The 13454-nt window shown below is 34.2% G+C and overlaps 1 protein-coding gene across 4 annotated transcripts in view; it reads left to right on the top strand.

Annotated features, from left to right (window-relative positions):
* Window positions 1–286: 286 nt before the first annotated feature.
* LOC128234572 (zinc transporter ZIP10-like) overlaps window positions 287–13454 on the top strand; it is a 43069-nt gene continuing 29901 nt past the window's right edge. The window contains exons 1-2 of one of the 4 annotated variants that reach the window (XM_052948866.1): window positions 287–471; window positions 11322–12464. In XM_052948866.1, coding sequence (XP_052804826.1) covers window positions 436–471; window positions 11322–12464 — 1179 coding nt within the window. In that variant the 5' untranslated portion in view covers window positions 287–435. Of the gene's footprint in view, window positions 472–3950; window positions 4152–7581; window positions 7717–11321; window positions 12465–13454 lie in introns of those variants that run through there. The other 3 variants (XM_052948869.1, XM_052948868.1, XM_052948867.1) reach the window with 3 other exon arrangements.

Genomic DNA, 13454 nt, shown 5'->3' on the forward strand with positions numbered 1-13454 from the left:
TAGGATTTGTTATTGGTCCCAGATCTAGTTTCAAGTTTCATGTTTTTATTTACATCTTTGGAATGCATATAATATATAAATACATGTACTGTATAGAAACAAGTTTGAAACAGTTTAAACAAAACAGTAAAAGAAATATCAGTAATAACATTATAAAAAAACACAGTGAAGAGAGTGTTTACATCACTTTAGGTGAGATCAAACCGAAAATGGTATTCACAACAAAAACAATTATGGATAATATCAGGATATGTTATTTAATGTCGAAATGACTAAGAGCCAAGGGAGGTAACCACTGGAAGCGTAACGTGAATCCTCACGTGGTTTAATAATGTGAAATGTGGCGATTTCCGGAAGTTGCCGAATGGGAATCTTGGTTTTGATTGGCTACGATTGATCCGAGTGAAAACGGGAAAGAAACGCCATTTTCTTCACATGATGACATGTGCACACGGCACCAATGTTTATACGGTAAATATTCATTTGTTCTCTTACATTCCATGCGAAATGTGATAGAGAGAAGCGTAAATTGAGCTGCAGAAACATAATTTGTAGCAAAGTTGAATTGACTTTCGCACTTGAATGACTTATGCCTTAAATTACATTATGGAACGATCAATACAGGTCTATCCGGCTCATTCAAGCCCCCATTCAATCATTCCAGTTCGAGTCGGTGTGACCTTTTAACAGTTCATTGACATTTTAATAAGAAAAGAAACTTGTAAATAATACTTTAAATGTAGAAAGAAATTTGGAAATAATACTTTAAATGTAGACACAAATATCAAACCGGATGGAGTAAAAAAACTGGACAATTTGTAACTGAGACAAAATGACACCATGCTGCAAAATTATCAGGTCTATTTAAAGCTGCACAGAATGAACATTACGACAACTTTTTTATTTTTTGTCTTGGAACAAACAAATTTTTGCGTAAATAATCTGCAAACCATTGATAAAAGACTGCTGACAAAATGTCAGATTGCAGCTTTATGCACCGATCAATTGTAACCCCCCCCCCCCCCCCCCCCCCACACCTTCCAGGTCGCCCTGCAGTGCCAGGTTAATTCGGGTCTTGTCTTCGCGCCGGGTTAATGCGGTGCTTTTGTCTTCGCGGTAAATTGTTTTGTCTTCGCAACCCCCCCAGGTCCGTTGAATAGCAGGGACTTTGACTCGCTCCAGCCAAGCCTGGGTAAAATCTCCCTCCTGCTGGTAATACCCCCGCCAAATAACCCCGCAACCCAGGAAGGCCCATTCCTCGTTATTTTTGGCACGAATACAAAACCACCGCATTAACCCGGCACTGCGGTTCCACCTGGAAGGTAAAAACACAGCCCATTTCTCCGGCTATCCCCGGTATACCACTGGACCTGGGGGGACCATGGTTACAACTGACTGGTGCATTACATATTTCCGTCCCAAAAGTAATGTTTTATGCATTTTTCTTAAACTATTAGTAACGGTTTAAGCCGTAAAACATTAAATTTGGAATTAAAATATGAAAATAATTCCAAATTTAATGCTAACCTGAGTGATGAAAAACTGCTGACAAAAGTTTTCTTGAAGTCTTTTCTTCAGTCTTTCATCACTGGTTAGCAGAACATAACGCATATCCAAGACAAAAAATAAAAATGTTGGAAAAACAGTAAATATGTGATGGTGCAGCTTTAAATTTTGATAGCTAATTTTCACAATATCCCTTAATCAAGTTAATGAGTAAATCGCTAAATGCCACTTATAATTAAACAAAAAACCTGTTATTTTCTACCTGACAAATCTTTCAATGGATAAAATATGATTGTATAAAGCTCAATAAAATGTTAGTTTAGGGTCGACATGATAAATCAGAGGCTGAAACATGGTAAAGCCTGGCCTGGCCGTTGCGTGATAGTTGGCCCAAGTGTCTTACATGTATTATGTTCTGAGACATTGTCGTGGGACAATATTAGAATGAGTGCATTATCCCGCAATGGCCAGCTATGTTCTAAACTCTGAAATACATATGTTGTTAATTCTTTGCATCCTTGTCAATTAAAAGAAATAATGACTCTTAACGACCTACTACCATGGGTGAAAGTTTTTGCCTTAGTAAACCAGATTTCCAGTTTATGAAAGGCTCCATGGATCATCTTTCCAAACCGTGTAAATGGGGTGAGTTTTTCCAGGTGTGAGAGGGTGGTGGGGAGTGTACCCCTATTAATTTGTTCGCAATAGTGATGACAGACTTCTCTGTTTGTCAGTGATTATGAATGAAACTCGTACATTTGATTCTACTACTGAATATGTGTCACACTGTACGCGGTCATCTCCTGCAAGCAACTTGGCATAATAGCTGAATAATTTCCAATAAACTGCAGAGAACTTCCTTCACATTAGCCAGGTGCGCTTTTGTTATAAAGTAACAGTTAAATGTCATGCTACGAATCGAACAAAATGAGGGGAGTTAATATTTGCGACATCGGATGAACGCTTCTCGTTCAAAAATGTAAACAACAGATGAAAACAGGAAATGAAGTTTTGACACTCTCACTCTGTTGTCTTCAACAATAAAGTTTTAGAAAGGGTCTCAGAACTACCCGTAACTAATTGTATCACAGCAGTGATGCCCTTTACAAATTCTCAATTTTCATGGACAACACACACAGGACTCATATTTTTAAATCTTAAATGCAATTTGTGTTTCATTATGTATCGGGTGTAAAAATTTATTTAAAATTTGTCCACTAGGTTCTTAGATAAAAGACCTTCAAAAAATAATTTTTCAAGAGCTTTCTTTGGGCTTTGCCCTCTGGACCCTAAAGGGGCTTTGCCCCCTGGACCCAACGGGAGGTTTTGCAGCCCCCCGCCCTCAGAAATCGTTTATGATTTGTCCCAGCTTTCACCAATTGATGCACTACTTTCGCTTAAAAGTTTCAGAATTTTACTGGAAGTAAACAAGACTGAGCGCATAATGGTGCCTACACATCTTGAATGTGAAATGCTATGAATATTTCTTATTGCACGCCTTTATTTATGTGTTTATGGAATAGAACTTGAATCATAATGACGGCTGACATCAACAACTCGAGTTTTTTATTATTATTACAGTTCTTCTTTCTAGATCTACCTGAGTTTTATAATGCAATGACAGTAATGTCTCTAATGGTTTAATTTTGTGCATTGATTGTGCCAGTTCTACGTATTTAGGCAGCATTTTAAAGGTAAACAAAATGTATGTTACATCAAAGGTACTGTTTGTTTTATGAAAGCACTAAAAAAAGTCTTGATACTAGTTCCCAGAATTGTAGTTGGAATTCTTACAATGTTTGTGCTTTCATTAATATTTTAGTTTTTCAACTTTTTGGCAATTTTTATGTTTTTAATTTTTGTTCAACGCAAAAATTCGGGTGATAGATTCAGGTTTCATTTACAATTTTGCTTTCATCCAAGCTTCAAGAAACTCAGTCAGAATATTTTTCAGCACGACTTGTGTGGTCCCCTCCAAACACACTCCACATTAATAAAATAAATAAATTGTACATTTGTTTCAGTTTACATAATCATAATGCTGATATGGTAAACAAAATAAGCATTAGTTACCTACATCACCTAGAATGCACCATTTCAGACTGAAATCAGCCTTTTTTTTTGGGGGGGGGGCTTAACAAACAGGGTCCACTCAAATATAATCCCTAGACTTGAACCCTCAATTTCTAGACCACATATTTGTTCAATTTAAATAAGCCAATCGCTTGAGGGATTCCAAGATTCTTAGAATGTTTGTATTGACCTTACCCGAAGTATATGAGACAAAATTTTGGACAATTCAAATGATGCTTACATTAAGCTAAAATAGGTTAATGAAGTATTCGTTACAATTATGTTGAATTTACCCCGTAAACTTTAGTTATCTTGATAAATGCTGATAGGATTAAACTGCAGTGTTTGTGGATATGAATACATTGCTGCATGCAAAGTTTACTTAAACTCAGATGCATTACTGCATATTTATTCAGGCAAAATTATTTGGCTATCTCCATGCATTATTTATTTTTTTGTATTAATCTAGAAGCAGCACTAGGATTATTATAACAACTATGACATTTTCTACTTAATGCCATAAAAGTTTAATTCACCTCTGCATTATGTGGAACTTGTTCACATCGTTGTATGTAAGTATCAATAATACATACCTTACATTAAGGGAATTTTAGAAGTATATTACACCAATGTTGTGCCTTAAAATACCAAAATGAAATGCATGGAAGTGCAGAAATATTCAGTTATATTGCTTAAGCTGCCCCGCTAAGGGATTGCAAGTAAATGAAATGTTCATTATTCAAAATTTGCGTGTTTTGACTACATTTTATTGTAACTTTTTTTAGGTATCTTGTTCTATTGTATTATTTTCACAAAAGTATAGTGTTCTGAAAAAAAAAACCAAAAAACTACTGTTGTCTTTGTAGACAGTCACATTTAATATAGGTATTGAATTTCAAATGATATATATGAAAAAATGATATATATGAAAAACTCTCAAATTTAATGTGTACGAAATGTAAATACTTAAATTTTCAAAACCTAATATATTTAAGAATTGATGATTTGATAATAATTTGATATTAATTCTAAATTGGCAGGTTGAAGTGAAATGAATAAAAACTGTGCATTAAGAATATTTGAGATACGGGAAACGAGCCTCGTCAGTACTTTTAAAAAGTACTGAAGAGGCGCGTTCCCCGTAAATCGAATATAATTAATGCACAGTTTGCATTCGTTTTTACGTTTTTGTTAGAAGTACATACATGTACATGTACCTATGTATCATCACTGACTATAGCAGTTGTTTTTCTTTGATGTGTGGCAATTCTGATGCTGCACTCCATTAATTCTGATGCTGCAGTCTCCATTAAAACTTTGCTTGCTGTCTGGATCTGGGTGAATCAAGCTTGTTTATTTGCAAATAGAGTAATAATGTTAGTGAGGCATATAAATTACTTATGTTATTTGTTTCTGTTCATATGACTTTTGTTACATGCATATTAAAGCTGCAAAACCATTTTGCTGAAAAGCTATTGCTGATTATAAAAAATCTGGGTTGTATCCTAAACAGACACTAAGGTCACATTGTCAATTCTAAAGCTAAAAGGGGCAATGAAAATATGTCTGAGATGGGGATTAAAGTGTCTCTCTCCTGGTTTGTAAAATGCACTTTCTTTAATTATGAAATAAAGTGTGGCATATCATATGGAGTGTTAAAACAAAAATACCAAGAGCTGGAACCCTTTGCTCAAATATCGTTCTTGAAGACCACAATTTTCATTAGCTCTAATATAATGGGATTGAAAATTTATTATGGCTGGGGGGGTGCATGATTGGTTGATTGACATTATCATGATGTTACCTTAACAGGTCAACATATCCACCACTTTTGTTAAAGTCCCGATGGCCGTGTGGACTAGCTGGCTGTTTTTTTAATTCTTGACTCTACCTGCGTGTGTTCGAACCCAACTAAAACCGAAATACTTTTGTATGCTATAACTGTATTTTTTCTGCAATTTAGATATCATAGAGGTCTCTTCTTTTCCTACTTTTCCCTACTTTTTTGTTAGCCTCCTCCTTTTCCCTACTTTTTCTTGAAAAAGCCCTACTATCCCTACTTTTTTGTAAAATAGTTCGAGAAATAATAGAAAAGTTTAAACTTAATGCATTGTTTAAAATTATCATAATCTTGATTTTAATAAGGAGCAATTTTTAGGTTTTTTTTAGGATTAGTTTGACGCAGTAGGTCTCCAGTGCTGCAAGAGGGGTTCTATGATGAGAAAGAGTGGTGCATGTTAACAAGTCAGAGACACCATTTCCAGATTCATCTCCTCATCCTGTGGCTGAATCCCTCTTGAATCACTGGTTTCTAAGCAAAGATAGCTACATGTACATTACACTTGATGAATAGGTTTAGTTGTCATTTATTTGCATCCAAAAAGGTAAATGAAGAGCCCTACTATCCCTACTTTTTGCTCTTAATATCCCTATTTTTTCCCTACTTTTTCAAAAAAATCCTACTTTTATCCCTTCTTTTTTGTTACTGGGGCCTAAAAAAAAAATGTTTGGTTAGGGTTACATCCTTTTCAAAAATAGGTAGGGTAGGTAGGCTTTTTTTTTTTTTTATTTTTTTTTTTTATTAGGCTTTATATAAGAATATCATTTTCATCGTTGGAGAATGGTGTTAAAGCTATCTTCTGTATAAGCATTTAAGGTTTAAACTACATATTGAAAAGCAATTTAAAAAAAACAACAGTTTTTCAAAAAAAAATTCAAACTGACTATGAAAACGGTAGGGTCGGCGCCTATTCCGTAGGTAGGGTCGGGTAACCCGAACCAAATGTATTTTTTTTTTTTTAGGCCTGGTCAGTTGAAAGCCTGTAGAGTGATTATGATTAAATAAAGTGTTTCCAGATGCATTACTGGGAAAACTAGTTTTTGCTCCAAAAACATGAGCGAGTCACTTTAAAAAAACTCAGGTATGACCTCTTTGGGGGTTATGCGGGTAGTAGGTTGACTAAAATCAGTACACCACCTCTCATTTTTTAAGTGTACAAATAACCAGGACTGTTACTGATGGATGTTATTATATACCTCTCAAAAATGGTCTTGTAAAGTTTCATGACACCTGGTGTATAAGTACTAATAAATTGTATATATTTAGTTAAGGTGTATTTATAAAAGTATACATTATTTCATAATTAATAAAAAAAAATGTAACAACTATCTACTTCTAATAAGGTGAAGGTAAACTTGAGTTAAGGTTATAAAGTTTGTTGATAAGCATTTTAGGTTAGCATATATCTTACATCTTTTGAAATTGAGAAAAAGAGTGCCTTAACTTGCTATAATGTTTATCAATTTTTGAGTAAAATGATCTTTAAAGCTGCACTCTCACAGATTCCACGTTTTGACAACTTTTATATTTTTCGTCTTGGAATGAGCCAACTTTTGCGAAATGCATGGAAACCAGCTATATAAGACTGCTGACAAAAAAGTAGATCGCAGATTTTTATATTTAAGTTTAAAATTTGATGTTTTATGCATTTTTCTTAAACCGTTAGTAACGGTTTACACCATAAACTATTAATTTTCTAACGGAAATATGAAAATCCGCGAGCTAATCTTTTGTCAGCAATCTTTAGTCGTTGGTTTGCAGATATTTAAGCAAAAATTTGCTCTTTCCAAGACAAAAAATAAAGAAGTTGTTAAAACAGTATATCTGTGAGAGTGCAGCTTTAAACAGCCAAATTACGACTCCAAATACAGCTTGAATAGCTCTTGTTAGTTTTAAGAATGATAAGATAAAATAAATATAAACAATGTTCAGATTCTGGCTTCATTGTCTTACACTTCTGGATACAAGATACAACTGCTAAATTTACATAGTCTATAATATCCTATATAGAAGTACCTTTTAGACTGTTTACATATCACTTTTATTATTTATTTTTCCTTTAACATTTTTGAGAGTCATTCATTTTTGCACACAGTTCAAATTTAACATAAATTTTCACACTGCTCCAAGTTTCACTCCTCTTCCTTTGCCTAGCTCATATTGCTGGCTGTAAGAGGAGATGGTATACACTCAAACTCCTCTTTTGCGGCTTTTATAGAACACATCAGTTTTGATGTTTCAATTTTGATATTGATGTAGTGTCGATCATGTGGAATCTAATTGCAATTATGCTCCAGGTTGGTAATATTCTAATAAAAACTTTATTGCATTTTAATTCAAATAAATGCAATATGATTTTTTATGCAAGTAAAATGAATTTTGCACTCTTAATAAGTTGTTTTGGCTTTGTTTAAATATCAATTTATTTAGGTAGGATTGTGCAGACAGCTATTTATAAAGCTGGAGTCAAGTTGTATAAAAGAACTTTGATAAATATAACCAGTTATCTTTAGGATATATGTGCACTTTAAATGAGTTGATTATAATTTACCTCAACTGTCCTATTAGACGAGAAGTGGGTCTATTTCTGGGTTTGTTTTCCATTTCTGCAATTTAACACTGCTTTCCTTACTTTAAACTAAAATGCAATCTTTCCCGATGAAAAGCAAAACATGCCCGAGGCCATTTGCAAGACTAGTGTCCTACCTACTAAGAATGCTGACATCATGCATATTAATTCATACCGTATCTTAGAATAGTTGGAATATTTAAGTTATAATTACCTAACATGGTCATATCATGTGATAACATCGACTAACCAATCACACATAAGGAATGAATTTTACTAGGTAGACATACCTGGTAATATTTTTTAATGGAAAAATACGAAAAAAAGGCGAACATAAATTAATTGCAAACTATGTGGTACTTCAGTTTTAAAGTAAGTTCCAATGCATTCACAGTACACATCAATACCAAGTTTGTCAGTTTTCCACAATTTTCTTTTTTTTTCGCTGTTTTATCATACAGAGTACAGTCCCTATAAGGTTTCACATTATAATTATTTGATTGTTTTACACTTAAATTATTGGATAAATATCAACCATTTTATGATTATAGAATTATAGCTAAGTACAATTATATTTTACTAAATTTCGCACAAATTGTAAATAAAAATGACTTTGTATATATGGGGTAATATTATAAGGTTTGTGAAAATTGTATCGGGTTGAATTTCAGATCTGCAGTACATTGTCTTAACTTACTGTGAATTTTGACTCTTAAATACCTGTGATGACTGAATAATCAGTGTCTGATAAATGATGGCCTGAGCCTGCAGTTCAATGTTCAAAATGTAAAGATGGAAGGCGCTAAGTCATGTGCTGAATATTTGTTTATTTAATTTAATTACACACATGTCCAATTAAAGCCTGAAGTGGCAAGTAATTATCAAGTGATCAGTTATTATAATTTTATTTTGCTGACAGCTTTTGAAGATTAAACTTTTGGCTTTAAACAGTGCGTGTATACCACGTGATAAATTGCGTCATAAATGCTACGTCGGAAGGCACTATTCACTTCGCTATTTTTCACCTTTTTTAATGAAACATAGCGCAGAGTACCCCGTTACAGAGCCTCGTGTTGGGGGCCTTTTACCAGAGTTGTATTGAGTGTTTAAGTTCATAAAACACTCCAACAAACCTTCTCACAAAACAGCCGTCTGACGGAGCACTGTCAAAACATTGTTTTGGAAATAGGTTTGTCAAAGTGTTTGATGAAACAAATCACCTTTAATATCAAACTCCTTTATTAAAACATAGGAGGGGCTCCTTATGTGGCATAGGCTGCCCTTTGTTTCATTTAAAATGAGTTATGATGCAATTTAATGTCTCTGCCCTTTCAAATATTTTGAAATAATATACATCATGGAATCTAGTTTATTTTTTAATTCTTTTTATAAAATTAATTATTATTGCTCAATTTTAATAAATAGCCATTGCTAGATGTCTCGATATCTAACGCCAAATAAATAACAAAAATAACACATTCTTTTTCAAAGAGGGTAGGGATTTATTCATATATTTATTATGGAATGATGCATATAGATAGAGTTGGTCATGCAGGGTTCCCCCTGGGTTCTAAAAAGTTGTCGCCATTTTATGCGGGGGTGGGGGGGGGGTAAGGGGTTAAGCTCCCTGAAGCTCATGGGGTTCACGCTATTTAAGAGCCTTAAATTGCATTTAATTAGCACATTGTCATGCAGAAGATAATATAACATTGTTGTACATGAAGCACAAGATATTAGCAAATTGTTATTCTATTGACAAAATATATGGACAAGTAGATAAATAAAAAAATAAAAATTGCCAAAAATGCGACATATACATCAATATGTTGATTTCATTTTAATGCCTGCATACAAAAGTGTCATAGAATTAAAGAACACAAATATGAAATTATGAGATAAATTTAAAATAAATGGAAACTCAAAGAAATATAAATGTACATTGTCAAACCAAGCATACCCAATGACTTCTGTAAGTCTTATTTGACATTTTTAACCCCCTAAAATGCTGCATTTATAGCAATTACAAAACCGAGAGCAAATCTATTTTTAGCTAGTAAACGTCATTAGGCCAAAAAAAATAAAATTGTTAAGGGTAACCTTTCTAGGTAGGGTAGGTAGGGATTTTTTTTTTTTTCAAAATCTGTTGTAAGTTCAGAGTGTTTTCTTGACTTTGTTTTATCATATAAACAATAATTCTGATTAAAATCTGCATTTATCCGCCCTTCGTAACTCTCTATTTGCTAACGAATATTTTTTTGCTCAGAAACATAAAAAATAGTTAGGGTCGGCACATTTTTATAGGTAGGGTCAGGTTACCCGAAACGGACATATTTCTTTTTAGGCCTTACGAAATTTGCATATCATGTGTCTTACCGACAACCTAAAATTCAATGATTTGCATTTTTAAACTTAACACGTTAATTACGCAAGAACAAAGTTGTTGAGCTAAATCTTAAAAATGTTTGCTTATAAGAGACATACTGGTTAAAGGCTGTCATTGTTAATCCATGAAAGCAATAAAATTCCGCAATAATTAGCGAGGTGTTGACTCGTGACTGCTTGCCCTAATTATTGGATTTGTTGTCGCACCAGCAGATGAGCTTGATTTATGACAGTGACAGAATTGATTATCATGCAGGCCGCATGGGCACTGCTTATATCATTTTATTAAGAATATATTTTTTTTTTTAAACCGTTGTCCCCATAAATTCGCAAAATTTGAAAAGTTGTCGCCACTTTTGCGATTTTGTCACAAATGGCGTCAATGGCAGAAACCCTGGTCATGTCCAGTGTAATTTAATCATGCTTTGCGGGACTTCACATGAATTTGCACATGTATTCGTTTCGTATTAGGTGATGTGTCAAGTGCAAGACCCATGACCCTGCTTCAAAGTTGAAAGTCAAACTCAGAGTTTTATCATTATTAAATGCTGCATTTATCCATAAAGATAGAGAATCTGTGTAGAACATAACTTTTTCATGCTCAGAGGGATTTTAAAATGATTTGGCACATGCTTTCGGTACATAAAGACTTCAGATGCAAGACACATGTCCCTTCTTGTTGCAAGTCATTCGTGCAGGTTTATCATTCATTTGAAATGCTGCATACATGTACATGTACATATATATAGACTATATAGTTATTCATGTGAACAAAATGTCGACTGAAAAATAAACAGGGTCCGTTTTTACTGATTTATGTTAGTACATGTACATTGTATGTTTAAGATTATTTTAATGCCAGTTTTGTGATATTTTTTTGCCATTTTTTCCCCTTAGGTATTTATTTTAAAGGTCCTATCTTTTTGCTCATAATTTTTGTTTCATTTTCAGGCCATGAGGCCAAGGCTTGCAGGATGTACAAAGGTTTGCCTCGTTTGTCTGCTGATGATTGGGTTGTCTCAGACGGCACGTGGACAGACTCACGACCATGATCACATGGATCATGATCACCATGTTGATAACCATGACCATAAACCTACTAGTGACCTTGACCCTGGAATTGGGTCAATAGGGGAGGGTGTGACCAATCAGAGTGAGGTTTACAAAATACAGTTTGGATACTTTCTTGACAAACTGTTTGAGAAGTATGGAGATGGCCATAAAATGTCTAAGCGAGGTTTGGAACATCTGTTATTCCACCTTGGTCTGGGTGGTAAAATAGTTCTTGGAAATGAAAATCATAGTCTTGATCATTCCCATGAATATAATGTGGAACAACACGAGTCTGAGCATGCCGATGCTCACGATAAGAAAAACATTCCAGAAAGTCATGGAAGCCATGGAGAAGATAATGGTGCTCATTTACATGAACATGATGGTCATGATACCCATGAACATGATCATAATCATGACAACGATCTTATTAACCATGAACGTCAAATGGGCCTGCCGGAAAATTTGAAACATTCTGATGAACATTCTAGTCATGAGAAGTCACTTGGAGAAGAGACTGGTGCTTTATTAGATAAAAGTGTGCCATTAAATACACAGCCTAATATCACTTCCAGAAATCCATCTCAAGAATCCCTTCATAAAGGTGATGACTCTCATGAACATCATGATCACAGTGACACAGGACATGAACATACTAACAATGAACATGTAGAACATACAGATCACGAGCATACAGATCATGAAGACACCGATCATGCACATACAGATCATGAACATGAAGACACCGATCATGCACATACAGATCATGAACATGAAGACACAGATCATGCACATACAGATCATGAACATGAAGACACCGATCATGTACATACAGATCATGAACATGAAGACACCGATCATGCACATACAGATCATGAACATAAAGACACAGATCATGCACATACAGATCATGAACATGCCAATGGCAATGTCACCCACAATGATGATAGTGAGGAGTACAAACTAAGTGATAAAGATTTAGCTTCCAAGCAGAATGAAGAATCGCACAAAGGAAAACGAAGTGTTTCACTTGATCAGCAGGTACAGTTACTTAAATTTGTTACATGCTGAACATGAAGACCTTTAATCAGAAAGAAATGTGCCGTAATTGATTGAATATCATTTACTTGTCTAGTGTCTTTTTAGGTTTATTTTAAAGGATAAATCAATCCTACATATTTGTGGTAGGTTCACTAGACAAGATATTATTTTTTATTGAGAAATAAAGTCATGTTTGCAGGGCGCGACATTTTTTTTTTTTCAGGTGACCTGCACCTACTCCCAAAAATTGGTTACCCGTAAAAAACAGGGTGTCCTGCAAAATTTCGCAAATTTTATTGTTTTAAAATAAACTAAGAATCAATCTATAGTCTTTTTTAAGCCTTTCCTCATCAAGCTTTTATTTCTATGTGGGAAATGGCTCTGGAGCACAGCATACAAATCGCCACATCTCAAATTAATGACATAATTCACATCACAAAAATATGTGGCCGAATTCTCGGTCATGAATACAAAAATTCAACAAACGGAAGGGTCTGTTATTTTGTTTCGACTTTATTTAAATTAATGTCATTATTCATCGATTATTCATAAAATTAAGGGCTGACAGTTATCTTAAATATCCGATAATGACATTGTTTTTAAAGGAGACGGGCTTCTCTATATGTACTTTATCATCCAAACACTGCAGAGAACGCCAACCCGGAATACATTCAATGACGTCGCACCAGGCAGTGTGTGTCTGCTATATACATGAAGAGATTGTTTATTTATCGATATAGCATAGTTTTGTATTTATTTTTGTTTTTCATTGGATAGAAAATTAAAACATATATGATATTACCTGAGTGGCCAAGTGTTTTTATCTGGTGACCCTGCAGGTTTCCTAGCAAATTGGCTGTGGTAATCCTGACAGAAAATTGGGTGTCTCCGTCACCAGATTACTGTTAGTATCGCGCCCTGATGTTTGCATATATATTGAACAATTTCAATAATGTTTTAATAAGATTGAATGTGTGCAATATAAGTTAT

The sequence above is a fragment of the Mya arenaria genome, chromosome 5, assembly GCF_026914265.1.
Source record: "Mya arenaria isolate MELC-2E11 chromosome 5, ASM2691426v1".
Taxonomy (NCBI): domain Eukaryota; kingdom Metazoa; phylum Mollusca; class Bivalvia; order Myida; family Myidae; genus Mya; species Mya arenaria.